The following is a 16,381-nucleotide window of genomic DNA, read 5'->3' on the forward strand; positions in this document are numbered from 1 at the left end:
TGAGCCATAGTGTGTCATATTCAAACGGATCCGTCCCCATTGGCTTACATTGTAAGTCTGGACAGATCCGTTTGCCTCCGCACAGCCAGGCGGACACCCGAACGCTGCAAGCAGCGTTCAGGTGTCCGCCTGCTGAGCGGAGCGGAGGCTGAACGCTGCCAAACTGATGCATTCTGAGCGGATCTGCATCCACTCAGAATGCATTATGGCTGGACGGAAGCGTTCGGGGACGCTTGTGGGAGCCTTTGAATGGAACTCACAAGCGGAGCCACGAACGCTAGTGTGAAAGTAGCCTAAAAAGTGCCTTAGATGTAATCACTTACTGGTGTGACAGATGGTTACCTCATAATATACACACAAAGATGCCGCATGCTAATGAGCCGATTTGAGTCCAGCGTTTTTTTTATTCAGAGCTATAGTCACTCCCCTGCCCACCTGCTGCTGATTCATATGGAAACAAACTGTCATTAAGCAGCAGGTGGGCAGGGAGAGTCAGGAGCTCATAAATATTCAGGACTTATCATTATGAGCTTGAGCTTTTAAATACAAGATGTTGGCAGATTGACTGGGTCAATTAAAGAAAGTGACCCAGCATTTTGCTAAGAGAATCGGTCACTTCTTTATATTGCCCTTAGTTAGGACACCATAAAACTGGTGACAGGTTCCCTTTAAATAAGGATACATAGAGAAAAACAGTGGTGATGTACATAAAGCCTGTAGGGGTGTTAGACTGGAGGTTTGTGGAGAAATATGGTTTTAAACAGTTAGCAAGAGCATTACTCACAGCATTCCAAGCACAAGCTGAGCAACGTGAGCAGATCCAATTCTCCTTTACTAAATCTGGATGAATTCCATAACAGCCTACATAAAAAAATATACCAAGTAGTATAGTAGATGTTCAGGTTAAAAAGAGACGAATGCCTTACTTAACACCCATAGAAAAGGGAAAACCAACATTTAGTCAATAAAAATCTCAAAATTACAGTCATTACAAAAACAGTTTCATGAAAGTGTGCTGGCGGGCAGATTTTAACAATCGAATGACCGCCCAATGTCTTGACAGTTGGCAGCGCAGGTCCCGAGTCTGCAGTGACATAGTTTTGGATCTCTGCAAAAATGCGCAAACAATCCAGCAGGATTCTCAGATCTGGGGAACCAGAGGACAGAGCTGGTGCAAAATAAAAAAATTACTGTGTAAATGTCCCCCAGGAGTCTATATATACTGCTTAATTGCTGAGAAGTATAAACATACCTTTACATTTTCAGGAGTAATCAAAAGGACAAAACTGTTTTAAAGGATAACTGTCACATTTAGACCCCAATTTCAATTTTCATATATGTAGTTACCAATAACATGATATTTCAGAATCAGTTACTATTAGACTGACTTGCCCCATATTTAATAAGATTCAGCCCTTAGCAACCAGTCTGCATAAAACTGCAATTTCACTATTCAGTACACATTACGTACCGGTACGTCATGTGTTGTTCCGATCACTGCCGCCTGGCTAAATGCGCGGGGGGTCCTGTGACCCGCGGTCAGACCTGCGGTTTAATGCACTTTTTGCAGTTTCTGATCCCCGCGGATCAGAAACTTTACAATGCCCAAAATATAAATGTTTTACCTCCCCCTGCACCCCTGAATGATATTATGTGGGCGGGTGGTGCGGCAGGCGGGATCGCGAACCCCCACCCGCCTCCCCTTGAATAATCGTTGGTGGCTAGTGGGTATACCAGGGTGCCAGCACATTGCTGGCACCCTGGTATAAACGGCTGACATCGGTGATGCGATGTCAGCCGTTTAACCATTTCCATACCGCAGCCCCCGATGGAGAGAGCCCCCAGACAGACCCCCGCCAGCCCAGTCCTCACCCTTCCCCGTCTGCGAAGTTGTGGCAGACGGGGAAGGTTCTCATGGCAACAGGATGCCTTCTCAGGCATCCTGCTGTCCATGGTGTTGAACAGATCTGTGCTGAAGGCATAGATCTGTTCAGACAAAGTAAGTAAAATACAGTGCAGTACCCTATATAGTGTACTGTACTGTATTATACAGACATCAGACCCACTGGATCTTCAAGAACCAAGTGGGTCTAGGTAAAAAAAAAAAAAAAAAAAGTGAAAAATAAATAAAGATCAAAAAACACATTTATCACTGATTAAAAATGAAAAAATAAAATAAAAAATTCCCTACACATGTTTGGTATCGCCGCGTCCATAACGACCTGATCTCTAAAACGGTCATGTTACTTTACCCGAACTGTGAACGCCATAAAAATAAAAAAAACTATGATGAAATTGAAATTTTGCCCACCTTACTTCCCCAAAAAAGGTAATAAAAAAAGTGATAAAAAAGTCGCATGTACGCCAAAATTGTAACAATCAAACCGTCATCTCATCCCGCAAAAATCATATCCCTACCCAAGATAATCGCCCAAACACTGAAAAAAAATAATTGTGTAAAACTTACATAAATAAAAAAAATAAAGTATACATATTAGGTATCGCCGCGTCCGTATCGACCGGCTCTATAAAAATATCACATGACCTAACCCCTCAAGTGACCGTCGTAAAAAAATTAAAATAAAAACCATTTTTTTTTCATCTTACGTCACAAAAAGTGTAATAGCAAGCGATCAAAAAGTCATATGCACCCCAAAATAGTGCCAATCAAACCATCATCTCACCCCGCAAAAAATGAGACCCTACTTAAGATAATCGCCCAAAAACTGAAAAAACACTGGTTCTTAGACTATGGGGACACAAAAAAAATTTTGTTTTAAAAATGAAATCATTGTGTAAAACTTACATAAAAAAATAAAATTGTATACATATTAGGTATCGCCGCGTCCGTGACAACCTGCTCTATAAAATTACCACATGATCTAACCAGATGAATGTTGTAAACAAAAAAAAACGGTGCCAAAAAAGCTATTTCTTGTTACCTTGCCGCACAAAAAGTGTAATATTGAGCAACCAAAAATCATATGTACCCTAAACTAGTACCAACAAAACTGCTAACCTATCCTGTAGTTTCTAAAATGGGGTCACATTTTTAGAGTTTCTATTCTAGGGGTGCATCAGGGGGGCTTCAAATGGGACATGGTGTCAAAAAAAAACTGTCCAGCAAAATCTGCCTTCCAAAAACCATATGGCATTCCTTTCCTCCTGCGCCCTTCCGTGTGCCCGTACAGCGGTTTACGACCACATATGGGCTGTTTCTGTAAATGGCAGAGTCAGGGCAATAAAGATACAGTCTTGTTTGGCTGTTAACCCTTGCTTTGTTAGTGGAAAAAATGGGTTAAAATGGAAAATTAGCCAAAAAAGTGAAATTTGGAAATTGTATCTCTATTTTCCATTAAATCTTATGCAACACCTAAAGGGTTAACGAAGTTTGTAAAATGAGTTTTGAATACCTTGAGGGGTGAAGTTTATAGAATAGGGTAATTTTTGGGTGGTTTCTATTATGTAAGCCTTGCAAAGTGACTTCAGACCTGTAGTGGTCCCTAAAAATTGGATTTCTGAAAAATTTCAAGATTTGCTTCTAAACTTCTAAGCCTTGTAACATCCTCAAAAATTAAATATCATTCCCAAAATAATTCAAACATGAAGTAGACATATGGGGAATGTAAAGTCATCACAATTTTTGGGGGTATTACAATGTATTACAGAAGTAGAGAAACTGAAACTTTGAAATTTGCTAATTTTTCAAACTTTTTGGTAAATTAGGTATTATTTTGTGCAAGAAAAAAAATGTTTTTGACTTCATTTTACCAGTGTCATGAAGTACAATATGTGACGATCTCAGAACGGCCTGGATAAGTCAAAGAGTTTTAAAGTTATCAGCACTTAAAGTGACAGTAGTCAGATTTGCAAAAAAAATGGCCTGGTCCTTAAGGTGAAATAAGGCTGTGTCCCTAAGGGGTTAAGATGGCCGCCACTGCCCTCACCCTGAGGCTAATCCCGCCTGCCCTCACTAGCCAGTAACAATAGCCCCCCAAAAGTGTCAGTAACCAGAGCCCTCCCCCTAAAGGGTTAATCTCCTGCAGCACAAAGGGGTCCTCTTACCACATGTTGCTCTCATTTATACACTGAGCAGACGGCAGATCTCCCTTCCCTGGTCTGCGCTGCTCCAACTCTGTATTGTCCAGCTCTGCTGAGTGAGGGAGCGTCTGCCAAGCGCAGGGACAGGGAGAAGTTCACACAGCCCAGGCACTGTTATCAGCTGCTGGGGAGAACCTGGCTTTAATAATTTACTTACAGTCCCTGGCTGTCAGGAATGTGACCTTGCAGGCTGCGTGCTTCTGCGTCCTCCGTCCTTCAACAGAGAGACGGACCATGCCTAGCAACCTGATTTTAAGCAAAGGTAAAAGTAGGCAGTACAGGGAACAAAACTGTGGAATTAAGGGGTAATTGAAAGCACAGTGAAAAGTTGAAATAGGGCCACCAAGGAGATATTAATCACCACAATCCAATACTCAAAAAAATAATAATAATACGACAGTTATCCTTTAAATGAATGGTGTTCTGGGTGTGTGGCTGCAGGAGGAGGGGCGCTTCTGCAATTGAGTTACAATTTTGTTCTATCTTTAATATGGTTAGCTTAATTAGCTTCACCAACAATATCGCGTGTATTGTCTGCTGTGTGGCAGGCGAGCACTGCGACTGCAGTACACACTACTCTTATGTGTTTATGGCATAGCACCTTGTTATTACAGCTATGCACCATACAACCCCTCCGATATGTTTCCCCAAATTATCAGCACCCTCAGGCTGAGATGAAATATGTGCTGTTTTGTAATTGTGCAGGTTCAAGTTTTCCCCAGTCCTGTAACTTTTGATTATGCACTAAAGGTACTTTTAGGCCGATGGTTGGGACAATTATCAGACAGCAGGGTTCCTGGGAACCTTTCCTGGCAGCAGATTGTCCTGTGTAAAGAGCGATCTGTTGCCCAGAAACAATGATTCTCTATGGCGACAAGCAATAGCAGGAGTAACGGCTCATCTCCATACAGAGATTGATACAAGTAAATGCAGATTTCACTTCCTCTCATAGGCAGGCAATGCTTTTTCCCCCCAAACATTGGCTGCTGTGTAAATGGAGTCTTTACTTTTGTCTAAACCTCCCCTGCAGTGAGAGGAGACAACATGTCACCCTTCCTCCAAGAGTCTGTGCCAGAGGTCACATGGCTTTATATCCCCATTGCATGAACGCAAACGTGAGCTCTGTCATGACCCAAAGAGCAGGGAAGCTGGGGGAAGCGTGACAAGTCTCCTCTTACTGGACAAGAGGCTGAAACAGAGCTCCGTTATGTTCCCAATAATTGCATGCTCATCACAGGAGGTGAAAGCTGCTCCATTCAGCAATCAAGAGTGTTTGTTTCTCCCCACACAAACAATGCATAGACAATCTGCTGCCAGAAGCACTGGTTTAGGTGCCTCATTCAGTGATCCTTTCACCCAATGAACAAGCATGTGCTCGTTCATCAGGTGAATGGTGGCAAATTTACACAGGACATTTAATGGAAAGCAGGGTTCCCAATAATGTAAAGGCACTCATTCCCAATAACTGCCCAATGTACAAGGGGCGTCAAGGCCAGAATCTCCGAACCTGGCATATAGCAAAAGCTGCCGGTGCCCACCGGATCCCATTGTCTGCAATGGGGTCCTTCGGCTTTCCGGCATGAATACTGGACAAAATAAAGCAGCACGTGGCAGTATTTCTTCCTTTTTATGCCAGATGGAGGTTCCTGCCAGAACCTCTGCCACGGATGTGCTTTAGTAAGAGATATTCAAAGAATTTTCCCTGTCCAGAATACCCCTTTTAGGCCTTTTTAGACCTGTTCATCTGTATTAATCAAGATTAATATTTCTCTTGCAAGTGAACAAGTTTTTCGTGCACTTAGAGTGAAGAAAGGACATATGCTGTAATATAAGGGACAAATAAAGAAACTCACTGGCATGGACTTGCACACAGCACTTCACACATGACAGCAATGGACTAGAACCATCTTCTCCAATATATGTGCTCACTGGCATTGGATCCATGTTGCTCTCACTGGGTGTAAAACACATCTCTGGTATAATAGGCTTTGTTTTCTGTCCTCGCTTAGGACTGACTGACTCAGACAGCTGAGAAATAGCCTGTGAAACATTTCTGCATCATTAGAAACTCCATTACAAGCAGCAAAATATAGGATGATAATTCAAAGTTTGATAGGGAGCAGGATGATACAGGGGGTAGACACAGGTAGGATGAATGAAGGCGTCATCACTAGAAATAACAGAATGACAGTACCTGTTGGCAAGGATAAAAAAGGGAACACACGGCACAGTATGGCTCTACCAGGGCAGCTACAGCATTGAATTTCCTCTCCGCGAGAAAGTTTGGTGGCTTGTTCTTCCACAAGTGTGACAAAAGGTTAGGGAGCGTTTCAGAGTCACCAGCTTCATCCTCACCAGAGAATGGAATAGAATCTGCAAGAGGTGGTTCGGGAAGTAGTGCAATAATTAGAATTTACATAGAACTGTAAAATTTTCCTGTGGATGGTGCAGTCCAACGGAAAAAAAAAAAAAAAAAAAAAACTGTCATCCCCTCAAGGATAAGTCACACTTGGGGTTTGTGATACATTTTCACTGTGTTTTTGAGAAGCTTTTATGGAGAAAATGAAAATCTCATGCCATCTATTCTACAGGGGCTCCTTCGACTCTGTACACTAATGTGATTCTTGTATTATCAGCAAATTATATTGCTGTACATGAAAAAGTTACGAACCCAGAACTCATCAATGATGCATTCACCCAATGAACAACCATTTGCTTGTTCATCAGGAGAACAACAACAACAAGACAATTATCCAGTGAATGCTGTGGCCTCTTCCTAGGCCAGTGATGCCACGATCATCAGCCACATGGCCTAGGCACAATTCAGTCCCTAGTGATGTGCTGCATAACAAGCACAGCCGCTATAAACTGTTACAGTGCCTGGAAAGCTAAGAGGAGGCTGGGGCACTTACTGGAGCAGCCTCTTCAAACAGCTGACCGACCGATCTTGATGACACACAGAGCCGGAATAGACGGAAATATGAAAAATTTTGGCTGCATTCACATCAGTGTTTAGCTTTCCATTCTTCCGATTGATCCATCAAAATAAAAAAATAAAGATATTTTAACCATCAGTTATACTCAGCATCAGTTTGTACTAAAAATAACAGATTTTTAGTACAAACTGATAACTTTTAGCTTCAGTTATGATCAGTTTGCATCATTTTGTGTTACTTCTGTTAAAAATCTGTTATTTTTGATGGGAGAAAACATTACAATAAAGGACAGTCAAAAACAACTGATCTCTGACAGAAGCGATACAAACTGATCATAACGGATGCTAAAAATAACGGATCTGTTTTGTTCTTCTGACAGATCTGAAGAACAGAAAGGTAAAATGGTGATGTGAATTCAGCCTTATGGGTGTGAGAACACAAAAAAAAAAATAATCAAGGATGAAACTGGAGTTTTATTTTTTCAATTTCATCCCACAAAGAATTATTTACAGTTTTCCAAAATACGATATGGTCAATTAACCCCTTCAAAAAACAGCCAGGACCAGGTTGATTTTTGCAAATCTGACATGTGTTCATTTATATGACAATAACTTTGGAAAGCTTTTACATATCCAAACAATTCTGAGAATGTTTTCTCGTGAAACATTGTACTCATGGCAGTCATATATTTGAATTGATATGATTCACCTTTTTATAATAAAAAAATAAATAAAAAATCCTAAAAAGTAAAAAAAATTGAAACATTTGAATTTTAATGCTTTTAAGACTGATAGTCATACCCCATAAAATAGTTAATAATTAACATTCCCCATATGTCTACTTTATGTTGGTATCATATTGTAAAGGTCTTTTTTTTTTTAGGACGTTAGAAGGCTTACAACTTTAGAAGCAATTTTTACAATTTAAAGAGGACCTATCAAGGGTATGGAAATTATCATATAACAAGCTGGCTGTGCAGGGCCCCGTTTCTCAATGAGCTGTCCAATCGCAGCTGAGAACGTCACAGCCACGGAGAAGGTTTGCTTTTTTTTTCTCTTTGACTGTGATGCTCTCCTCTGCGATTGGACAGCTCAGAGCCAGGGAGATTGAGACGGCCATTGAAAAACAGCCAACGCCTCCTCCCTGTACCTATGGTATGAATTTACATACCAGGCGGGACACCAGTACAGAGGGCGAACGGAGCGGCACATAGAGAAACTAGTAGGCACTGTAACATGACTTTACTGTGCCCTACACAACCCACTAGTTATAGGATAATGTCCAGACCCGTGAAAGGTCCTCTTAAACAAAAAATACTCACTTTTAAAGGGCCAATTAAATTATGAAGTGACTGTGGGGCTTACATAACAATAATGATCCATTTCAAATCTAATTTACAAACACTGTTAACCCTTTAGGTGTTCCATAACAATTAAAAGGAAAATAGGAGGTGAAGTTTGAAAATGAAAATTTTTTTTTTTTTTTTGCATTTTCATGCATTTTTCCTCTAACACAGCAAGGGTAAAAAAGCATCAAAATGTATTAACCTGATTCTGCTGTTTACAGAAAATCCACATACCTGGTAATGAACTGCTGTACAGTTGAAAGAAAAAGTATGTGAACCCTTTGGAATGTTATGGATTTTTGCACAAATTGGTCAAAATGTGATCTGATCTTTCTAAAACTTTTTCCAATGAAATCTGCTATCTAAAAGCCACATGATGTTCTTTCCCTTCTGGGCCCTGCTGTGTGCCTATACAACGGTATACGAGCACTTATGGGGTGTTGCCATTTTCAATGGGTAACAAACTGTGGGGTGCATTTTTTCCTATTACCCTTGTGAAAATGGAAAAAAATGTGGGGCTTATGCAACATTTTATAGGATGAAATAATTTTTTTCATTTTCACAACCCAGTGTAAATTCTCTGAAAGGCCTATGGGGTGAAAGCAGTCAGTGTACTCCTCCATAGATTCCTTGAGTGATGTAGTTTCCTAAATGGGGTCACTTATAGGGAGTTTCCACTGTACGGGTACCTCAGTGTCTCTTCAAATGCAACGCTGCTTGAAGACCATTCCGGCAAAACCTTCCCTTGAATTAAATGTTACCATGTTTTTATTGAACACACCATGTAAACATTCACAGTGCAGGTGGAAAAAGTATATGAACCCTAGGATTTAATAACTGGTTGAACCTCCTTTGGCAGCAATAACTTTAACCAAACGTTTCCTGTAGTTGCAGATCAGACGTGCACAACGGTCAGGAGTAATTCTTGACCATTCCTCTTTACAGAACTGTTTAACTTTAGCAATATTCTTGGGATAGTGCGAATCGCTTTCTTGAGGTCATGCCACTGCATCTCAATTGGGTTAAGGTCAGGACTCTGACTGGGCCACTCCAGAAGGCATATAAAGCAGCAAAACAGCCCCAAACCATGATGCCCCCACATCCATACTTCACAGTTGGGATGAGGTTTTGATGTTGGTGCGCTGTGCCTCTTTTTCTCCACCCATAGTGTTGTGTGTTTCTTTCAAACAACTCAACTTTGCTTTCATCTGTCCACAGAATATTTTGCCAATACTGCTTTGGAACATCCAGGTGCTCTTGTGCAAACTGTAAACGTGCAGCAATTTTTTTTTTGGACAGCAGTGGCTTCATCTGTGGTATCCTCCCATGAAATCCATTCTTGTTTAGTGTTTTTTACGTATCGTAGATTCGCCAACAGGGATGTTAGCATATGCCAGAGACGTTTGTAAGTCTTTAGCTGACACTCTAGGATTTTTCTTCACCTCACTGAGCAGTCTGCACTGTGTTCTTGCAGTCATCTTTACAGGAACGCCACTCCTAGGGAGAGTAGCAGCAGTGCTGAACGTTCTCCATTTATAGACAATTTGTCTTACTGTGGACTGATTACTTTTATAACCCTTTCCAGCTTTATGCAAGTCAACAATTCTTAATCGTAGGTCTTCTGAGAGCTCTTTTGTGCGAGGAATCATTCACATCAGGCAATGCTTCTTGTGAAAAGCAAACCCAGAACTGGTGTGTGTTTTTTATAGGGCAGGGCAGCTGTAACCAACACCTCCAATCTCATCTTATTGATTGGACTCCAGTTGGCAGACAACTCACTCCAATTAGCTCTTGGAGATGTCATTAGTCTAGGGGTTCATATACTTTTTCCACCTACACTGTGAATGTTTACATGGTGTGTTCAATAAAAACATGGTAACATTTAATTATGTGTGTGTTATTAGTTTAAGCAGACTGTGATTGTCTATTGTTGTGACTTGAAGATCAGATTTTATGACCAATTTGTGCAGAAATCCATATAATTCCAAAGGGTTCACATGCCTTTTCTTGCAACTGTATGTGAAGGGTTCAAAAGGGAAGGTGCACCATATGGTTTTTGGAGGGCAGGTTTTGCCGAAATGGTCTTCAACCGGCGTTGCATTTGAAGAGACACTGAAGTACCCGTACAGTGGAAACTCCCTATAAGTGACCCCATTTAGGAAACTACATCACTCAAGGAATTTATGGAGGAGTGTACTGACTGCTTTGACCCCATAGGCCTTTCAGAGAATTTACACTGGGTTGTGAAAATGAAAAAAATTATTTCATCCTATAAAATGGTGCATAAGCTCCATTTTTTTTCCCCCCATTTTCACAAGGGTAATAGGAAAAAAAATGCACCCCACAGTTTGTTACCCACTGAAAACGGCAACACCCATAAGTGCTCGTATATCGTTGTATGGGCACACAGCAGGGCCCAGAAGGGAAGAAACATCATGTGGCTTTTGGACAGCAGATTTCACTGGAAAAAGTTTTAGGTTCTTTGTGGCATTTGAAGACACCCCAAGGTACTGCTACAGGGGAAACCCTCAAGAAGTGAACCCAATTTGAACACTACACCCTACAAGGAATCTTTCAAAGGGGAGTAGGAAGCATTTTGACTTCAAATGTTTTTAACCCGAAACTAATGTACAATGGAAGGTATTTACATTTTTTCACAGATATGCCATTTTATTGCCCACAATTTTATTCCCAATTTGTGCCAATGTGAAAAGTCATCTCTCTAGTTCTGTGTTTGCAATTTGTAGAACTACTCTACATGTGGCTCTTAATTGGATATACAATAGGGCTCAGGAGCAAAAAACGAAAACAAAAAAAAACCACCATGAGCATTTGAGGCCTAATTTGGCGATTTACACAGCATTGGCTGACAAATGCTGAGACTCTGAAATAAAACAAGAGTCCCCAAGAAGTGAGCCCATTTTGGAAACATCCATGAAGGAATATTTTAAAAGGTGGAAGACGCACTTTTGACCAAAATGGTGTTTCACAGAATTTAGAAACACTTGTCATACAATTTAAAAGCACATGGCTGTGAAAATGAAAAATGAAAGGTTTTATAAGAATATTTCACTTTAGGCCCAAATTTTTCATTTTCACAAGGGTGAACAGGAGAAAATGCATCCCACTATTTGTTACTGATTTTCTCCTGAATATGGTGATACCCCATATGTGCGTTTAAAACTGCTGTTTGGGCGTATAGCAGGGCTCAAAAGGGAAAAGACGACATGAATTTAGCAGACCAGACATGGTTTTCAGGTACCATGTCACATCTGAAGAGATCCTGTGGTACTCCCTACAATAGAAAACCCGAAGAAGTGACCCCGATTTGGAAAACGAAACCCCTTAAGGAATTTTTAAGGGGTGGAAGGTGCACCTTGGACCAAACAGGTGTTTGACAGAATTTAGAAACACTCACCTCCATATTCCTTTGTTGAGGAACACCTAAAAGGTTAACAATGTTTTCAAAAATCAGTTTTGAATAATGTGAAGGGTGTAGTTTCCAAAATGCGTTCATTTATGGGTGTTTCTATTATGTAAGGCCCTCTAAGTGACTTCATAACCAAATTGGTCCTTTAAAAAGTGGGTTTTGGAAGTTATTGAAAATTCTTCTGACATTACAAAAAAATAAAAAATGACATTTACAAAATGATGTCTAAATAAAGTAGAAATATGGGGAATGTTGAGTAATAACTATTTTAGGAGGTATCTTAAAAGCAGAGAAATTCAAATTGTGAACATTGCAAATTTTTCCACATTTTCCGTAAATTTTTATAATTATTTTAATTTTATTTTTTACAAATAAAGGTGAATCATATTGGCTCAAATTTACCGTTACCATGTGGTACAATGTGTCACGAGAAAAACTCAGAATGACTTGGATAAGTAAAAGCATTTTAAAGTTATTACCATATAAAACCATATAAAATGACATGTCAGATTTGCAAAAAAACGCCTGGTCTTTCAGGTGTAAAATGGCTGTGTCCTGAATTTGTCATTAGGAAATTCACTGTTCACCAGGCACAATGCCTTGTTGGGCTAGCTCAGCTAGATGTAATGTCACATTTCACTTAGGCTACTTTCACACTAGCGGATCCGTGCCGCCGCTCCATTCCCATTGACTATAATGGGCACGGGGTGGAGCTCCGGCGCAGCACGGCAGTTCGCAGTGAGAGGACGCTGGACCAAAAAGGAGATTTTTGTATAACTTACCAGTAAAATCTCTTTCTTGCTCTTCATTGCGGGGGACACAGGAACCGTGGGTATAGCTAATGTCCTCTAGGAGTCGTTGACACTAGTAAAAGCTGGCAGCTATGCCTGGAGAGAGAGCTTCCAAGCAAGCCAACCAAGAAAAAACATGGAACACCAGCCATGCCAAGGACCCAACGGGGTTCAAACCAGCAACAGCTACAACTGTGGTTGAACAACAGTACTGGGTGGGTGCAGTGTCCCCCAATGAAGAGCGAGAAAGATTCTACTGGTAAGTTATACAAAAATCTCCTTTTCTCGCCCATATTCATTGGGCCGTAGGACGTCCGAAAGCAGTCCACAGGGAGGGAAAAACAACAGACCCATGGAAACAAGCGTCCCTGCAGGCATCTAAGAAACTGCCGCCTGCAAAACCACGCGGCCCAAGGCAGCGTCCACCGATGCAAAGTATGCACCTGGTAAAATCTTACAATCTGTGACTGTGTGTAAGGAGGACAAGTAGCCGTCTAACACGCTTGTGCGGCCGAAGCGCGATTCCTCCGAACCCAAGATGTGCCCACCACTCTGGTCGAGTGAGCAGTGACACCTAGGGGCTGAACCCTGTCCCGGGCGCAGTATGCGTCAGTAATTGCAGACCAAATCCAACGTGCGATTTCCACCTTGGAGGCCGTAAAACAAAAGAGTCCGTACCGCGGAAGGGATCGGAGGCTGCTAAATAGATCTTCAGAGCTCTGACAACGTCCAAATGGTGTAACTCCTGTTCCTTAGGGTGTGAAGGAGATGGACACAGTGAGGGAAGGAATTTCCTCATTAATATGGAAGTCAGAGACCACCTTCGGAAGAAAAGAAGGGACAGGCCAGAGAACCACTTGTCTCTATGAATAACCAGGAAGGGTTCTCTGGAAGAGAACACCGCCAACTCGGACACCCATCTAATGGATGTGAAAGCAACCAGAAAAAAAAACTACCTTCCAGGACAGGAGTCTGAGTGAAAACTCCCGCAAGGGCTCAGGGGGAAGCCTGGAGCACTGAGAGGACTAATTCAGAGCCGAAGGCGTTAAAAGAGGCCAGCACGGAGGAACCGTATGTGCCACTCCCAGAAAGAAAGTTCTTACAGGCCCTAAGGGGACAGAGGATGCTGGAAAAAGATAGAAAAACGCCAACATCTGACCCTGCCAAGAACTAAGGGCCAAACCAAGGTCCAACCCTGATTGAAGGAAGGACAGGACCCTGGGGAGAGAAACAACGAAGTGGGGGAATGTTCCGGTTCCCCAGAAAGATCTCCAGTTCCTGTAATAGATCCTGGACGATGCAGGCTTCCTGGCCTGAATCATAGTGCGGATAACATCTGCTAAAAAACCTCTTTGCATCAGAATGGCGGTTGCAATAGTCACGTCGTCAAACGAAGAGACCTTAAATGCTGATGGAAGACCGGACCCTGAAGAAGGTAGTCTCTGAGCGGCAGCGACTAAGGGACGTCTCCTAGAAGGAGAACGAGGTCGGTGTATCACGCGCAAAGGGGCCAATCCGGAGTGACTAGGAATATCGGAATGCCCTTCAACATGATCTTCTGTAGAACCCTGAATAGGAGGGGGAGGGGGAAAGCACGTAGAGGAGGGGGAACTCCTGCCAAGGGGAGAGCAGGAAGTCCATGCCCATGCTTCTGGATCTCTTGCTTGGGATAGAAGGGTGGGAAGCTTTGTGTAGACACAGTAAGCACACGCAGGACCAATGGGAAGGATTCCCTGTAAAAGGGGAACGGAAGGCCACAACGAATACCCCGTGCAATGCAGATGAGGGAAGGCAGTAACATAGGAGCTACTAAGGCTTGCGGGGTGGCTATGAGCCTTAAAAACTCTACCTGGAAGGGTGCTGAACAGGAGCAACTGCCAAACTAACACCAGGGTAGGACCCCCATCTGAGGGGGATGCCTCACTGCAGCGACCACAAACTCTAGACTTAGGCGTAAAATCTGCCCCTGTAGAGGAGAACTGGTTGTAGTAGCCAAACCAGAGTACCAGTATAAGCACTTTCCCAATAAGGAGGAGTGGTGGATAGAGAATACAGAGTCAGTGAAAACACACGACTCGGTGGAACGCACGCACCATATTAGTGCAATGGTGTACGCACTACGTATTGATGCGGACAAATTCATGACCGACTGGAATAGTGGAGGCTCATGGAGATGGGGAAGGGGGGGTCTCTGGGACACAAGTGTTGCTAGGTAACCCCCTGAAGGCAGAGGAAGTTATAAATCATGCCCAAAACCAGCACCAAAAAGAAGAGGCTACAATGTGGAATAGCCACCGTATCCACTGGCGGTACCCATATGCCACTAGATGAAGAGTACCGGGCACCCAAGGTACCGACTGGTGCCACGCCCCACTTGCGAAATAAAATAAGGTATCCAGGAAGCCAGGCAAGGGGAGTTATACTGCATTGCTAGCACCCTACTCCAGCAAAGGAGGGGGCCACCCGCAGAGGCCACCGAATTCAGTACTAGAAGAATCTGCCAAAAAGATTGGAAGGCACACCGTCACAAAAATGAAGGGGTATGTCCCCAAATCAGAGGTGCTCAGTGGAGAGGCTGTTTATGCCACTATTATATAATACATAAATCCACGGCACACTCAATAAATACTATGTTTCAAAAGAATGTTGTATTTTATTGTTGTATCCAACACCAACGGATATTATAACGGAGAAAGCAGGGCCAACGTTTCGGTCCTAACCGGACCTTGATCACGGCCTGTAGGCAATACAGAAAAATATATATGACATCACTAGGTTGTTGGATCACAGTAATCAAATATTGAAAAGTAATATAGTAGAGCAACGGAGGTCCACATATTGAAGAGAAAATCATGGGTGAAACAGCTGAATGGGTATTGGTCTAACCCATAGTGGAGAAAATGGGCCACAAGGTGAGAGCTGGTCAAAGGCTCCAGATCCGCTCAAATCAATGTCGTGTGTTAATATATGTACTAAAGTTATTAGCACCAAGACAAAATTATTTTAGATATAGATAATCAATTATTTATATAGTTTTAGACCTGGCAACAGGAAAAAGGAAGCGAAAAGAAAAGGGGGATCATGGATGACCAGCTATCAGCCTTATAGTTCAAATTATCCACCATGGGGTTGTCAGACTGGCAATAAATACAAATTAAGCACTAAATTTCATATATTATAAGGAGAGCAAAGTTATACAACTGAGAAGTATGTGCAAAGTTGACATTAAGAATACAGTCCCCGATCAAATAGAAGAAATAATCATGTTCTTACCAATGTGCTTGTGGAACGATGTGTGATCGTTGGTGGTATAGGGAAGACTATCGTTGTGCAGTCAGTTTATAATGGGCAGACTCATGGAGAGCGGCGTCTGACGTCATCAGGCCGCGTCCCGTGTGTGTGTGGAACGCAAAGCGCATAACTAAGACGTCATAGCTAGGCGTCTGGTTGTGTGTTGGAACGCAAGTCGGTATGTATGCAGATAACACTCACGCATGCGCTATCTATATTATCGCCCACGGGGACACACACAGTTCCAAAGCATTAGGTATGAGAATATGGATTTTAAGGGCAGCGACATCTTGATGTTTAAGGCGACAGTATGTACAAAGAAATAAACAATACCATCCAATATAAAAGAACATGAGAGAGACATATTCAAAGTATCTTGTCAGAATAAATCAAAATAAATCAAAACCGGCATATAGTCAAGTTGTTCGTTTCATAATGTAGATCATTAAACATCTTGTGTCTTGAGTTATTGTAGTATATATCATCA

General features: G+C 42.0%; 1 protein-coding gene across 2 annotated transcripts in view; it reads right to left on the reverse strand.

Annotated features, from left to right (window-relative positions):
• The window catches only part of KDM4B (lysine demethylase 4B), a 157,073-nt gene that overhangs the window by 53,440 nt on the left and 87,252 nt on the right, over positions 1–16,381 (reverse strand). For both annotated transcript variants that reach the window (XM_044306685.1, XM_044306692.1), the window contains exons 13-15: positions 6,296–6,474; positions 5,955–6,141; positions 785–861 (exon numbers count right to left, since the gene is read on the reverse strand). In XM_044306685.1, the coding sequence (XP_044162620.1) occupies positions 785–861; positions 5,955–6,141; positions 6,296–6,474 (443 nt within the window). The remainder of the gene's footprint in view (positions 1–784; positions 862–5,954; positions 6,142–6,295; positions 6,475–16,381) is intronic.

Source organism: Bufo gargarizans, chromosome 1, assembly GCF_014858855.1.
Source record: "Bufo gargarizans isolate SCDJY-AF-19 chromosome 1, ASM1485885v1, whole genome shotgun sequence".
Classification (NCBI taxonomy): Eukaryota; Metazoa; Chordata; class Amphibia; order Anura; family Bufonidae; genus Bufo; species Bufo gargarizans.